The sequence below is a fragment of the Danaus plexippus genome, chromosome 14 (genome assembly GCF_018135715.1).
Source record: "Danaus plexippus chromosome 14, MEX_DaPlex, whole genome shotgun sequence".
NCBI lineage: Eukaryota > Metazoa > Arthropoda > Insecta > Lepidoptera > Nymphalidae > Danaus > Danaus plexippus.
The window spans coordinates 4,033,022-4,048,996 of record NC_083546.1 but is presented as its reverse complement, the minus strand read 5'-3'; the positions used below and the strand labels follow the sequence as shown (position 1 = coordinate 4,048,996).

Below are 15,975 nucleotides of genomic sequence, written 5' to 3'. Positions count from 1 at the left end.
ATACAAAGTACAAACACCGTGTATAAAATAAGGCCAACCGTTTTATTCGAATTTTTATTCCAATATCTTTTCTATCCTTCCTTGATTCAGTTTCCTAAAAAATATTGAGTGAATGAAGCAGTTAGGCTAAGAAATACATGCAAATTCTTACCTGCATTGTTCCAGAAATGACATTGAAGCAACAACGAAGTTTGAATATAGGGAGACATTCATAAAATGTATACAATGTTTGTAACGCTAATTAAGACGTCCTCAGCTATATGTACAAATACATATATCATTTATTTGAATATCATTGTTATAGTAGAGAAGCTACTAGAATATTCACCACATTAATCTTTGTTTATTGATTGATGTTTAAGTAAACAATATGAAATTATTTAAAACCAGATTAAGGAGACAACTAGTGGGCCGAATTGTCACATACAAATATTTTGATTAACACTATTTATCAAATGTCAATGTAAGTATATCAAATATTTGAATTATCCGTATAAAATACAAGAAATTTGTATTAAATGTTTTTAGCATCGGTACAATACACGAAGATGTTACTACCGACATTTTGGGTGTCATTGGATCTTGGCAATGGCTGGTAACATTCGTTGCCACAGCTCTTTCGGTACCGTACATGTTGAACCAATACGAAGACATGTTCCTCCTGGCTCCTCCAAAAAGCGTGGAATGCGATTTAACTGATTTGTCAATTACCAATTCAAGTATTTGTACATTTAGAGTAACTAACAGGACCGAAGAAACTAGGTGCACTAAATGGCATTTGAAATTCCTCTGGGTTATTTGGATAAAAAAATCGGTATTATTTTTTTATTTTTTGTTACTTTGCACATTTATCGAGTTAACGTACAAGATAAATAAATTTTCTTTAAGTGCCTGCAATAATAATGTAATTTAAATTTACAAGTGGCTGTTTTTTTGCGATGAAAAGTTGAAAGTACTGTCGACGACCATAATATGCAGATTGGGTGTAATTTTTGGCAGTATAATTTTTGGGCTCATATCTGACAGGTAAACGAACGCTATCTTTTTAGGTATTAAAGTATTTTACTAACTTTTTAACAAGTTACCAGTATTTTGATGTATTAATAGAATTCTTATCTCATTATAATATGTCACACCGTAAACATTGATTAACCTTGAATTATATTTTAGTTTCGGAAGGAAACGAGCCATGACTATAAACTTATTTGCTGACGTGGGATTTAGATTGACATTAACATTTTGTGATTCGGAAAGTTGGTTTCTTCTATTGATTTTCTTAAGATCAATGTTTTCTAGCGCAAACGCTTACATGACTATAATACTAAGTAGGTGTATTTCCAATTCAAACTTTAACTTTGTATTACTCATGACTTTCGTTGAGAAAATATTATTTGTAGGTAGATTTGTTTACTGCGATAGGTAGGCACGTAATATTATAAGTTTTTACAGTTACATTTGTATAACATAAGGTGAATAAAGTATTAAATAACGGTAATGAATTATTACAGTATGCGAAATATCAAGTAATTGTTGGAGGACAAGATTGGAAACAATCGTGTCAATGCCACGACTTCTTGCCATAGTATGTTTAGTACCTCTAGCAAACAGTGGTCCTAACATGGAAACTTTCAATTTTATCTCTTGTGTATACAGTGCATTCCTACTGATCCTTCTCAGGTATTAATTATTACAGGAATTGGTGAATGAACCTAAGTACTTAAATAGTTTTTTTTTTAATAGTTTAAAAAAACTTTTAAAGTAGTCAGTAAAGAGTACAAACGTAGAAAGTTATAGATGGATATACTTTTGGTAGCACAGATACCTATTTTGGATTTCAACATAATATTGTATCCATTTGGTAGTGAAAAAATAGCAATTACTCAAATTTAAAAGTTTGATATCTTCTTTCCCTGTAAAAAAAACACTTCACTCTTGAGTATTGAAAGATGTACTAGTAATTGAATTGTCTTTTATTTTCTTTACAACTTCTGCTTAACGAAGCAACGATCGGAGTTTGGCTCATGTGATACTATTTCAGAGCACACATTTTCTGCTAAATGGTTACTAGCTAGCTAAGGTGTGTAAATAATAAGTGCCAAATCTGCCTTAGCATTTATTATTTTTACTCATACTATATTTCTGACTTATTTTAAATACGAAAAATATATCATATTAGAAAGAGGTCAGACTAAGGGCGGGAACGGGAAATAATAAAACAATTACATTGTATTTTACGTTTATTCTAACATATAAATAATGACGTTATTTAATTTATACAATTAAACTATTTTTTTTTTCATATAACGAAAATATCAACATGTGAAATAATATGAGAGAAATTATAATTATTTATGTCTCAGCCAACATTTGGTTACCATGTGTAACCGAGTTTAGTATATGGTAGTAGTAAAACGTAACATTTTTAACATAAAAAACCATAAAAATAGAACATTGGTTTCAAAGTTTTTTATGTTAAAATACTCTTCTAGATGGACACCAGAATCACCGCAATGGCTGCTGTATAATCAAAAAATATCTGAGGCCGAAACGTTATTAAGAAAAGCTGCAAAAATGAATGGCATCTCACTTTGCAACGATTTCAAAATAAGACCCGTTGATCACAGAGTACGTCTGTAAGTCGTTATTTTGTAATAATTATTAAGTGTTACGTAGGTAGTGCATTAATGTGTTGCAAATAGTTTGCATAGTTCATATAATATATATTACTTATTAAGAAATAAAAACAAAGCTAATTTTATTTGATTAAAATTGATTTTGCATATTTCTGATAGTTGATCTGCATCTGCTTATGCCTTTTTTTTTGTGTATCTGAAAGGTATTTTCGCCTACCCTTAAACTCAAGAAAGAAACATTAAATACACACAATGTACAGTTAATTCGGTATTGTGAAACAAATATATGCACATAACCACTTTAGTCTTGCTCTGGGAAGAGGGTAGGTAGGACTGCTTTCCCAAAGCCTAAAACCATAAACGTTAAATAGATACATCGGTAGGACGAACCAGTGTATATATGTACGTACGCTGTATTTAATATAAAGAGTCGGAAGATGCTTTTGCCCTCTCCGTAATTATAAAACCCACACTAATATCTGCTTCAATAAATAATCTGTATGAAAATGATATTCAAATCAATTAACTGCAGCTACGCTACCACCACCACTATTAATCTGTATAGCTTAGTAATTAAAATCTTTAATATTTTTAATATTTTCTTTTTTTATCAGGCCTATGACTGTTTGGACAAAAGTTGGACGTGCATGACGATTTTTACGACTCATAATGTGAAAATTTTGTCAGGCGCAACAGTTTTCTTTTGGTGTTTATATAATTTTTTAATAAGTTCTCTATACTTAAGAATACATTCGTCTTCAGAACAGTATACATTGTTAAAACTCTCAAGCTTAATTATTGCCTTGGGCATATTAAATTTTGGCGTAGCACAAAGGATAAAATTAAAATGCTTGCTCACCCTAAACATTGGCGCTATAGGCATTTTTTGTGGGATGCTTATAGGAATTAAATGGAGTGTAAGTATTAACTAACTTTGTTTTCATTGGTAACTACAATGTGTATTAAGAAATAGGTTCCTAATCAAAATTGACTTATGATTATTGTCACAACAGCATCTGGATTCCATTGCTCTTTAATTTTACCAGGAGTGAACGACATGACGATTAAAAAATTTATTCTAGTTTGCTTTCAGAATTCCACCACCAATACTTTAACCTGTATGGCACTAGCCACTTCTGTTATAGCCTATGGATTGGCTCTGAATATTACACCAAGACTCTTTGCTATTAATATAAGATCAACCATATTTGGAAGTTGCCACTCGTCTGGTCAATTGGGCGTGATTATTTGCTATCTCATAGTCATGTTTAAAGTCATGAATAGTTTTACACTCATGGTAGTTGAAACTGTCATAGTTGTTTGCCTGACGATTTTATGTCATTTTTGCCCTGATGTGGATGGAAGGGAACTGCCAGATGTCTTGGAAGATATGGATTATTTTTCAGAGTAACTATTACATTACTATATTTGTTCATTTTAATGTATTTGTATTTATGACATTAGATACTTTCAAAACTTGTCTTTGAAAGTTTTATTGTAGCTTTTTCTTTATAATTTTTATCGTACATTTTATTACGTCTCGATAGGACATATCACTTGGACTTGAAAATAAAGAAAGGAATGAAAATATAATCTTCACATTATATGGAAGATGCAAATACAATTTTATTTCTCCGTTTCGCAGATTATCAAAGCCTCTCCGTTGGGCGACGCAGAAAACAAATTCACCGTCCCGCGAAGAGGTTGAAATACGAGTTCACTCTTTCGGTAGCGCTGGGCAAAATTTATCAAACGATCGCTCAGACGAGCGTCTGCCAGCGCGGCGAATTGGACACTTAAGTAAATGGCCTTTATTGAGACGATTAACTAACAATTTCCTGCGAACGTTTCGTAAAAAGAATTAAGAGTCACAAAAAAATAATGTGGAATTCGAAGACTTTAAAGTCTTGCTATGGAACTGCACGGCATTGTAACACGACGTTAACCTATTATTATAAAAATTTCCTTTACATCTAAAAATATCAAATAAAAATATATTCAAATATATTTCTTATTACTGTTGAATTTTTAGGTAATTTATAGCTCTAAAGTTATCAGCACAAGAAACAGCCCAGTTTTTTAATGAATTTAATTAAATAACATAAAAATTAAACATTACTTTTAGTTAATATTAATAAACAAAATCACATATATGTCAGGATATTTCGTAGGAACTCACATATAAAAAACAATAGAAAGAAAAACTATTATGTACAAGGATCATATTTAAACATATAAAATATAATATATTATTTAAAATAAATGTAAATTCATGATATTTAAAATTTCAAAATGCATTTAAAAAACAAAATATTAAAATGTTACAGTGAATTATTTCCTAGTTTCGTGTAATATTGAGCAGTGTTTATCTATTGGACCTCATGGGAGACATTGATATGAGAATAGCTTCAAATACACAAAGGAATTGAACTTTGTACGTTAAATATCAACAATGCTTAATTACAGAATCACACATAGAATACTTATCACCACATTAATTGTATAATAATATAATTAATATTGCTATTCTCTGTAAATTGACCGCGTCATTCTATATCTATATACGAATTCATATGACAGTTCGAGCGTCCGAACTGTTCAACCTACTGGTTTTTTTTTTTTTTTTCATACATTAAAACAACTCAACAAGACAATTTCATATTCATCTTAACTATCTTTTTTTCTATAATAGTCACAATTAAGAAAATAAAATTTCGTTATAAACAATATATATTTAACTAGAGATTATAAATATTTGCTTATACTTAAATTTTAAATATCTCATAAATATATTTTAACGTCTTAAAATTATATCTTAAAATTAAAATAAAACAAAACTTAGTCTTTAATATGCGATGGTTATAAGTCAGTGAGATTCGGTGAAAGTGCTATAAGTGTAGGTACGTTAAAAATTGACATTTTCTCTATATACATTGTATAGATACTATAAGGCTAATAGACGCTTAAAACATCTTTGATGCAATAAAATTTTTCCTGCCTTAAAAAATAAAATATTATGTATATGCTATAGCGTTGCTATATATTTTGGTAACGAAAAACTTACTCTGTAAGAATTATAACTATAGCATGAATATTCGTCTTAAAGGCACATATCCTTAAGTCTTTTCGGTATGTGAATAAAAATAGATATATATATTTTTAAATGAAAAACCCATCGATACGGGCAGATTGAACCTGCGACCATTTTTTCGTGTTCCAGTCACTTAGCTGTAACAGCCATAGTGTCCGTAATGGAATCGGTTAATGAAGCATTTTTATATATGTTAATACGTTCTGTATAATTATTTAAAAAAATATTTTATACACTATTTAATAAAATGTTTAAAAATATTGAAGATATTTTATAGACATTTTATTTATGATAAAATTATTGATAAAAAAAAGTACTAAGTAAGATTCTTTTCAAAAATAGTGCGAAACCTTCCTCTTGTATACCTTCCTGCCACTCATTACGAGCATATTGTGAATTCACTTAAAACTTAAGTTACTTTAGAACAAACAACGGTAATAAAAGTAACTTGTCTTAATCTTTAAATATTTGGTTTGTAATTAACGACATATAAAAAATAAAATAAAATTGAACACATTTTTTATGTTGCAAGCTGATTTAAAATGTTTACGATTTCTCTACTTTACACTTACTCCCAGTTGCAGGTTATTAAGAGGAATTTGTCAAGTCGTGGAACTTTTCAAAGGAATATTTATACCATGTCTAAAAAGTAACTTTCTAATTAAATAACTTATCAGTGTAATGTCCGTTATTTTCTCACTAGTGAAGCAGCCCTCATTAACTAAAAAAATGTTTAGAGATTCATTTCTGCTACAAGGTAAAATTTAGGAACTATAAACCCTAAAAGTAGGGTACTTTGCACGCTCATTAGAATACATTGCTGTATAAAACGAAATGCACCATTATTTTCAAGTTTCGTGGAAACTTATTTGGCTACTACTTTTGGAACCTAATAGCGAACATTATGGTCGCACCTACTAACGGTGAAATGCCGGCTAATATGAACGGTAGCGTATAGGAATGATGAGCTTTAAATATAAGCCCAGCTATGGGTGGACCTAATGATAGGGGGAAAGCCGCTACACCCAACATACAACCAATGCTTTGCGCTGCCTGGGCGCTGCCACAGAACTGTATAGCTATCGGCCCAATTAGCGCTATAAATGCGCCATCAAATATTCCCATACCCAAAGATATTACCACTAACAACGGAAAAGATTTTACATACGGCAAAATTATTGTTAACGTACCAATTGCGTAAAACGATATTTGTTGTAACATAATTCTATTTGCCCATTTTCTATCGGCCAAAATACCAAAAATTAATCTCCCGATACCCGAAGTCACAGCTATGCACTGAAGGGGTAAGTTATCGTTTACATTAGTAAAATTCAGTTCTATAAACTTCTTAATATGTACGTAGGGTACAAAGTACCCGAAAAGAGCAATAGGCATAGACATCGCCCAATACCTATATTTATTGTTCTTCCAAATTTGAACATTAATTATTGTTTTTAAAAGTGCCTTATGATTTTTTCTAGCCGGTTTATCTATAATAACTACTGGAATCGGTTTAAAAAGTAAGCCACATAAGGCTATACCCACACTTATAAGAGCCAATACTCTGAATAGTCCAGGTAAACCGTATTTTTCTATCATCAGTTCCATTAAAGGTGGTATTATTACCGTAAAAACAGAACTGCCGATGGTAACTATACCGTTAGCGAAACCTAAACGTTTCTTGAAGTAATGGCCAAGAATGGCCAGTGAGGGAGTGTAGGCTAGAGAAGCTCCCAAACCATACATAACGCCGTAAGTAAAACATAGCACATTGACATAATCAATTGCGAACGATGATATAAGCAAACCAAATGCTGCAATAGTTCCACCCAAGACAGCCGTACACCTCAGTCCCATTAGTCCTGTAAGCACTCCTGAGATAGGTGACAATAGGAAGGTAGTTCCCATCGTCAAAGCGCCAACCAAAGCTGCAATATAAAACAAATATACAATTACGCCTTGCTAATACACAATTTCTATTTATATTAAAGATACAGGAAAGTGGAAAAAATATGATAAAAACATTATCATCGCGATGACGCTGTACAAATTCTAACAAAAATAATAAGCAAATTTTACGCAATAAATCTATTACGTTTTGTTTATTATATAAGCGGAAATGATAAGCGGTTTTCATATTTGAATCATAGGCCACAAAATTTAGAACAGTAGAATTCGCAAGATTAGTAGAAAATTACTAACAAGATTAACGTTTCCTCTTAGGAAGCTTCACATAGGTTTATGACATGACTAACACTGTCAATGAAGTTAACGAGAAAATAATGGAGCGAAATGTAATTACTTAACAGCACCATCACGTTTCCCGAACAAAGAATTGAAAGAAAAGAGCAAAGAAATAAAAGGGATACAAATAACTGGAGAAATGAATTGTTTACAAAGACCTTATAACTAACATTAACATGTACCATTAATATAATTATCAACGTTTTAAAGTAATTTATAGACGCTATACGTTTCGTTTGTATTCAATTGTTCGGTATTCAAGACAAATGTACGTCATATTAGTATAACAAATGTAAGTCATATATACGTATTCATAAATTAAACTATGGGAAAAAATTTTAATCACTCATCGTTATAATTTCAAACGTTTCCTAATAACACAAAGCAATATCTTTATAAAAAACAATTAAAAGAATTTTATAACCACCAATATCTGTACTACAGTTAGTTACGTAATAGCCAGAGCCTTGCTTGCTTAAATCGTTAAACAAAAAATTAGAAAAAAAATCAATGCTTAAACCAATTCTTATGAATATATATTTTTTTAATAATATATTTTTTCAATTTTAAAGTGTACCTCCGCAAATATATCTATTACTTTTTTCATTTCTTAAGAGGTTAAGTCTTTAATGTATAAAGTTTAGGTATTTCTTTATTTTCTGCGTGTATAAAATTTGTAATTCAGTTGTATAAAACAAATTTAATAGGAAACTTATAAGCTAAATATATAAAATATAATGTTAATTTTAATGAATTACTAACATTATAATTCTACAGTCATTTCAGTAATGGTTTGCTTGCTCTGGTCAAGATCCTACGAGCGATAAGACATCAAAGGACTGATTGCATGACGAGCCATCAATTACAAATGATTTGTTTATATTTCACCCAATATGTATACAAGTTCAATTTATAGTGATAAAACTGGCAAGTGGTACACAATGTGTCTCTTATCTAATCAGGCCGGCGTTGCACCCACGAGATAAATCCGTCTTTGTATTATAAAATTGTGTTCCATCGATACCGATACATATTCAATATGGTTATGATTTTATATAACTTTGTTATATTTATTACGTTGTTGAAAATTGCCTTTTTTGATTACTATTATTTCTTAAAGCCTGAGATTTGATGAGACGAGGTTATACTAAGGATTTGGTGGATTGAAAGTCTTTAACTTTCCTGAAGGCTGAATACGCTTATTAACTAGGTATATTTAAACCGAAGTTAATTTATTTATCAACATTAAATTCTTCTTTTTAATTATCAACTAATTATTTATTTCCGAGTTGTAGGATATGATAAAATGTGATACCAATTAGATCAATAAAAGATAAAGAAAATGATTCATTTTCCACCGTAATTTTTATATCAAACAAATGGATTTGTTAATGATAATTTTAAAATTTGTCACATCTAATTAACCTATACCTAAAGTATAGGTATCATGTGAAATAAAATACGACTGGGCAAGTAATCTGCTTGTTCGCCATTTGTTACACAGACAGAATTACAAATACCAATGACAATGATTGTGCGTGATTAATGAAATAGATACAATCATGTCTGCAAGCGTAATTTGACGAGTGTCGCCCGACCACGTGACCATTACTGCTGGCGCCATTTCATCAAGTGACTATTATAATTGCATATTGAATAGTGTTTCATGCAAAATATTTACGTTAAACACGTCCCTTGTAGTATTTTCAATACATGCAATGACTTGCAGCGCTTGCGTCAGAATCTGCCTACAATGATTTTAAACAAAATAACATGAAATTAGCACAAATAGCCAATTCTGTATCGCATAAGATCTGAATAACAAAGATTTATATAATAAAAATCTCAATTTAGTTTAATTATATTATAATTGTTCTGTGTCACTAAAATAAAACGTTTTCAAGAAGAAAAGGTTCTTGAAATTATTTTATCTTGTTTTAATGGACTTTCTGTCATTAAACATATAATTATTGTATTAAAAAAAATTGTTTACACTTTCATTATCATCTGTTTGTTTATTTTACTTGAATGTCAAAAAATAAGTTTAACGACATTAAAAACATGCCCTTAATTTAAACACAGACGCCTTAACCTTGAAACCCTAAGAGATAAATAATTTTAGTGAAGATATTGAAGAACAATATTTTATTATTAATTTTAATAATAAACGTATTCATGTCGGATTTTTATATATTTGTAAAGTAGTATAAAATCTTACATTCATAGTTTGAAAATTAATATAAAGTTACGGGTTTAAAAATAAAGACGATCTCTGTTACGAAACTGGAAATGAAATAAATCAATTTTTATCGACTTTGCGGCTACAATACAAATTAAACTGACTTGTTATCGTATTGCAACACGTCAATACATTATATTACATCTAATACTCCGTAAAACCTGCCCAACGTAAACGTGGACAGATTGCCGACGTGAAAAATTTTTATCGCAATAATTTCCGATACGTAGCATATTTCTAATCTAAATAAAAACTAAGTAAAAAAATTGGATTCAAGCGAAAAATTAGGCATTTATATAAATTAAAAATGTATTATAATCTTGTAATATCAGATAACTGACAAAAAAATACCGATAAAATTTACATGCCTGCATTGAAAAGTTTGTTTTATTTCATAATAATGAAATTTAATACAGGTATATATATACATATTATTTTTGTATAAAATTAACTGAAATGAGATCATATTCATTGAGGACAAGATAATAATAGCAAATTGTCCAGATGTATCTACTTTTTATATAAAAGAATACACAAAAAAAATTACAAACTTTTATAGGACCAATGGAAGTATATATATAAGTAATAGCTTTCTTCATTAGTTAAGAGCACTGCTTGAAATGTAAAATATATTATATTTTAGCTGCACTCATAAATCAAAAAGATTTTTTCCCTTTCTATTCCAATGTTCAACAACAAACTATCAAGGGAATAAAATTATATTTATTATATACATTTGTCACTTTGTCTAAATATATATATATTTAATGAATGAAAATCAATAAAAAAATATAGGTACATAATGCTACCATAACAATATGTTCAAATATATTAGGATGAAGATGTATATGTTTTTTTCATATAAATTAATTTCTTTCCCCAAACTTTTTACTCACTACACACCAAAGAGATTCACTTATTGACTTTAAATAAAAGGTAACATTTAAAAAAAATTGTTATTTTACATTTAAACTCCTTACAGTGAAACTTATCATTTTATTATAAAAAAAACAGCACAAGAAATGATATTACAAGAAAAGAAATATATATTTCTAAGCAATTAAAAGCTGAATTTCAGACAAACATCTATTAATGTAACATCAGATCTGTTCTTATACATAAATTGATAAATAATCTCTTCTTATGTATGTATTATTTGTTTCTTATTTTTTATTACCAAAACATAATATTAAATCTATTTGAATTACTCACCAGCTCTGCTTTCAGAATTTGGTACATTTTCATCTTCTAACCTCTTTTGTAGGACAGTATATATAACACTGTATGAATTTATAACACCGAATATTAATCCATTTGTTAAAAAAGAGCCTAAAACCACCGTGTATGCCCGTAAACCCCCATCGGGTGGATCTCCGTTTACTACCTGGCCATTTGATTCTGGTTTGGTTGAATTTTCATTAATTTTTACTATTAAATCTTTCTTTTCCATCGGCAAAGAATTCATTTTGAATGCCTTATTACAAAACTCGATTATTTTTGCTTCTCAAATTTCATTACAGTCGCTGAATTTAATTATAAATAAGGCCAGTTAAATTTATTTCAATCTCTCATTAAATGTATAATTTATCATATTTCAATCTGATTTTTGAACAAAAGACTTAAGTTATTGATTAAAAAAATATAATTTTGCGTTACGACACAACAAATTCGAAATTTGAAAAAACTAGGTTGTAACAAGTGCAACAGTCTACAATCCAATAACTACGGCATGAACTAAAGATATAAGATACGTATTGACAATTGACATTGATTTTACCTATTGTCAATATGACAGTTGACTGTGACGATTTCTATTAATGTCTATTCTCAACTATGATCAGTTCTGAAATGTGAATTGACTCTGACTTTTTACACGCCCTAAAATTATTACACATTAAAAAAATACAATTAATAAATTAGTATTGAAATAAATTTGTGAATGATTAACAATAATGATAAGAGGAATTATTCAACCCATTATTTTAAATGCTTTTGCTATTTCAAACGAAATCCATAAATATTCACTGATACAAGAAAAAGTGGGATACGGGTCAGTAATTTTTGAAGCAAAAATATGGAACTTATCAATTTAATAAAAATATTTTTTATTTATCAGGTGGTGTTAAATTACAAACTCAAACTTTCTTGCATATTTTCACTTATATTTTTTTACTTCTGCGACTAATGATTTCAGAAGAGGTAAGTCTTCTCTTAGTTTCTCTTCAATCACCTCTTTTTCATCATCAGCAGCAGTTAAATACTTCGCAACCAATTCTGAAAAAAATACATTACTTAGATCTAAATAAGAGCTATCTATAAAAATAAATTATTATATTTATGGCAAAGTTAATTTGTATTATTGATTATGTTCCAAAAAATAATGTCGTGCTATGAAAATAAATCATTAAATCATCAGGATCATATTTTAAAATCAAAACAATAAAAATCAAATCTTGTTAGCCAAAATGTGAAAATTTGTTGTTTGAGGACACATTTCTATATGCAGATTATTTGAAAGATATATGTAAAGAATTATAACATTTATTTAAATTTAGTCTTCATAAATTCCTATTTTATACCTATCCATGAAAAAAATTATTTAGCAATGAAATGTGCTTGCCATTGCTAATTCATTTAGAGAGATTTTAAGAGCAGCGGTAACACTTTTTTTGGGAACAATTACTTCTTAGGTTTACAAAAGTAGAAATATTAATAAATTATAATTTAAAATGATATTACACATAAATAATTACCATGATATTTCTGAACTTTATCAAAATCTTCATCCTTCAGCTGTGATTTCAAGAAAGCAATTATCAAAGGGACCTGTCTTCCGGACGCATGAAGCATGTTCTGAGACAGCACAGTAAACAGAACCAATACTACCAGATGCAGTACCAAAGCAGGTTCATCACAATTTTCTATTTCAGAAATCAATTTTTCTCTATGGTTTTGAACCAAAAGTCTGAAAACATTTAATAAAATATTATTAATTCCTATATTTTTAAAAATAGATATTTCAATTTCATACAGTTATTTGGGAATAATCAAATTTTTATGACTTGGTTAAGATTTAACTTATTTGAATAAATCATTTTCAAAACATATAATATATATGACTTTTAATATAAATGTTTTAATAATGTACTAATAATATTTTTATGTTTACCTGTCTTTCTTCTTATCAACCTTTTTCAAAATCATACCACATTCAGTCAAGCACACATCAACTGCTTGGTAAAACTGTTCCATATTCTGCTCAGATAATGTGGAATTAAGGGCACGAATTGGTTTCATATATTCTTCTGGTAAATCATTCATAATTTTATTCCTCTGTTCAACTGATAAATTATCAACTGGTACAGAAAGGTTACTCTGGTTTGCTGCATACTTGCAAAATTCTGATAGAATGTCACCACCGAAAGATTTTAAGAGGTATTTTATAAACTGCACCTGTTGGTCGCTAGGAAACAATTTTAGACCCTTTTCATATAACTTAATATCATTGACAAGAATATTGATTTTATCTTGAGCAGACGAATGAGTCTGTTTCCTATTTTGATTGGCATCCTGGAGTAACTTTTCTGTGAGATCTTTAGCTATTGCCAAAGCTGTTTGATTGAGATGTCTGTGAATTAAAAACAAAAAGTTTTACATTAGAATTATAGCCCAGTGAGAGAGTTAATTGTTAACTATGATTTATAAAAAAAAAAAATGGAAGTACCCTTGAATATATTCAGAGATTGGTGTTACCAATTCATCAAGACCTTCATTTTCAAGTGGTTCTTTAATTATATTCTCAATGTCTTCAACTTTTACTATTTCAAGTTGACTTGGTGTTTTCCTTACACTTGGTGCCTCATCAGAATCAGAATCTTGTACTACTTGCTTGGATCTTGGATGTTTTTTCACTGCCTTAGTTTTGGTTTCTCTGCCCTGAGTACCACCACCCCCTTTCCCTGAACTGGCCTTCTTCCTACGTTCTTCGCGTCTTTCAGCTTTATGATCCACATGGCTCTGCTGTGCCTCATTTTTTACTAGTTGTTTTTCCAAATAAAACTGTTGGTATTTACCAGATTTAACCACAGTCTCTGCATTTTTTTGGGCTAATGGCAAACAGGCCTGTTTAAGGTTTTCAATATACTGATTGCTGAAAACTGAATTAAGAAAAGGGGAAATATTTATATAATATTCAAGAAACACCAATTATGTTACATTTTATATTAAATGGTTAGTAAATTTATACCTGTTTTATCAAATAAAATTGTGGAGCTGTTAGTTTTCAGAAGGGCATCAAGCACATTTTCAATATCTTCATCTGACAATACAGATGGTAATAGTGATACTACATCAAGATAACTCTTTGAGGCAATGCATTCCTCTAAAGCAGTTTCCAACTGCTGTTTAATTTGAGAACCGATTATGCAGCTGCTTAAAAAGGTAATATTCTCATTTGATAGAACTCTCTTAACATAACCCTTTGGATCAGAAATACCCAAGCGCGTCAAAGCGTCATACTCCAAGTAATTGTTTTGTTTGAAAAAATTTATAACCCAATCATTTTGAGATTTTGTATAACAAGATGGAACATAAAGCGCCCCTGACTGTCTTCCAGTTAGTACTCCAGGAGCATTTAATTGATCAAACAAATACATAAATAGCCTTTCTGTTAAATTACAATGGCTTAAAATTAAATTTATAGGTGTGGGTTTTAAGAGACCCATTAAAGCTCCTCGTATCTTAGCTTTAGTCCTTGTTATATATTCTTCTGTATAGAACACTCTTGGATCAGAGGGGTCTTGTCTCCCATTAATGATTTTACCCAAATACTTTTCTAATATACCATGCTGTAAGAGATCTGCTGGCAAGTCATACTGCAATGTCAAATCACCAACAGTAATTTGACCCTGTAATTGTAGCTTCTCATTTATCTCTCTGGCTATTTTTTCCAAATAATAGTGAGCAATTAAAGATCCTGAAACTAATTGCACTTCTTTGCCTTTGATTATTTCAGTCACATTTAAGTTTATCTGGTTCAGATCAACATTCAACTCTTTAGCAAGATCTACTGTGTTAACTCTACCCCCGCGAACATATAATTCATCTTTTATTTCCCTTATTAATTGCTGTGGTGTCAAATACTCTTTCCCATCAATTGTGAAAATAACATCTATTAACTTTAATTCTATTAGCTTGGACACAATTTCAATACAATTTCGCTCTGAAAGTCTGTAATAAAAAAAAGTAAAAAAAATATCTTAGCGATTAGATGTATAGTTACCCTAAAAGTATATAAGATTTAAGAAAATACCTTTGAGCTGTTGTGCTCAATTGAGCTTTTTGAAAATCTGCTGCTAAACGTTTTATTTCATCCCAATCAGTTGAAGGAGCCATTTTAGTAAAAATCTTTATTCTGTAGAAAAGTTACACTTTATTATTCATACACTTTATAGAAATGGTTATATGTGAATTTAATTATGACTATAAATTTTTTAAAATAGTGCAATGCGAAAAAATAATCTTTGACACAAGAAACCGTCACGATATGGATATGCAAAATGGACATATAACTATTTAACTATTAACTTAAATTATTAATATACAAAACTCAAAAGAAAGTACCCCTGAGTACGAAGCCTATTTTTTCTTTAATAAAAACTAAATATAAATATTGTTGGTGACGGAGTTCGACGTGTCAATATTCAACTGTCATGAACAGTATAGACTAAATATAGCTAAATTAGCAACCGATTATTTAATAATAAGAA

At 29.6% G+C, this 15,975-nt stretch overlaps 3 protein-coding genes across 3 annotated transcripts; 1 reads left to right on the top strand and 2 right to left on the bottom strand.

Annotated features, from left to right (window-relative positions):
• Window positions 1-146: 146 nt before the first annotated feature.
• LOC116769629 (solute carrier family 22 member 4-like) lies at window positions 147-4,640 on the top strand. Its single transcript, XM_061522448.1, has 9 exons — window positions 147-463; window positions 529-814; window positions 923-1,026; window positions 1,171-1,325; window positions 1,509-1,677; window positions 2,490-2,625; window positions 3,248-3,550; window positions 3,727-4,040; window positions 4,279-4,640. The coding sequence occupies exons 1-9, from the start codon at window positions 456-458 to the stop codon at window positions 4,496-4,498; spliced, it is 1,695 nt and encodes a 564-aa protein (XP_061378432.1). The 5' UTR covers window positions 147-455; the 3' UTR covers window positions 4,499-4,640.
• A 200-nt stretch (window positions 4,641-4,840) lies between these two features.
• LOC116769632 (monocarboxylate transporter 10) lies at window positions 4,841-12,190 on the bottom strand. Its single transcript, XM_032660773.2, has 2 exons — window positions 11,420-12,190; window positions 4,841-7,652 (listed from the first exon to the last, which is right to left on the bottom strand). The coding sequence occupies exons 1-2, from the start codon at window positions 11,670-11,672 to the stop codon at window positions 6,601-6,603; spliced, it is 1,305 nt and encodes a 434-aa protein (XP_032516664.1). The 5' UTR covers window positions 11,673-12,190; the 3' UTR covers window positions 4,841-6,600.
• A 98-nt stretch (window positions 12,191-12,288) lies between these two features.
• LOC116769631 (E3 UFM1-protein ligase 1 homolog) lies at window positions 12,289-15,935 on the bottom strand. Its single transcript, XM_032660772.2, has 7 exons — window positions 15,830-15,935; window positions 15,519-15,620; window positions 14,454-15,436; window positions 13,932-14,364; window positions 13,377-13,835; window positions 12,961-13,172; window positions 12,289-12,481 (listed from the first exon to the last, which is right to left on the bottom strand). The coding sequence occupies exons 2-7, from the start codon at window positions 15,599-15,601 to the stop codon at window positions 12,363-12,365; spliced, it is 2,289 nt and encodes a 762-aa protein (XP_032516663.2). The 5' UTR covers window positions 15,602-15,620; window positions 15,830-15,935; the 3' UTR covers window positions 12,289-12,362.
• Window positions 15,936-15,975: the final 40 nt, after the last annotated feature.

Coding starts and splice junctions, on each gene's coding strand:
- LOC116769629 (XM_061522448.1), top strand. Junction 1,027..1,170: donor TTTGGGCTCATATCTGACAG/GTAAACGAACGC, acceptor ATTATATTTTAG/TTTCGGAAGGAAACGAGCCA. Junction 4,041..4,278: donor GATATGGATTATTTTTCAGA/GTAACTATTACA, acceptor TCCGTTTCGCAG/ATTATCAAAGCCTCTCCGTT.
- LOC116769632 (XM_032660773.2), bottom strand. CDS start 11,672: ATGAATTCTTTGCCGATGGAAAAGAAAGATTTAATAGTAAAAATTAAT. Junction 7,653..11,419: donor AAATTCTGAAAGCAGAGCTG/GTGAGTAATTCA, acceptor TTTATATTGCAG/CTTTGGTTGGCGCTTTGACG.
- LOC116769631 (XM_032660772.2), bottom strand. CDS start 15,601: ATGGCTCCTTCAACTGATTGGGATGAAATAAAACGTTTAGCAGCAGAT. Junction 13,836..13,931: donor ATCTCTGAATATATTCAAGG/GTACTTCCATTT, acceptor TTTAATTCACAG/ACATCTCAATCAAACAGCTT. Junction 13,173..13,376: donor GTTGATAAGAAGAAAGACAG/GTAAACATAAAA, acceptor AAATGTTTTCAG/ACTTTTGGTTCAAAACCATA.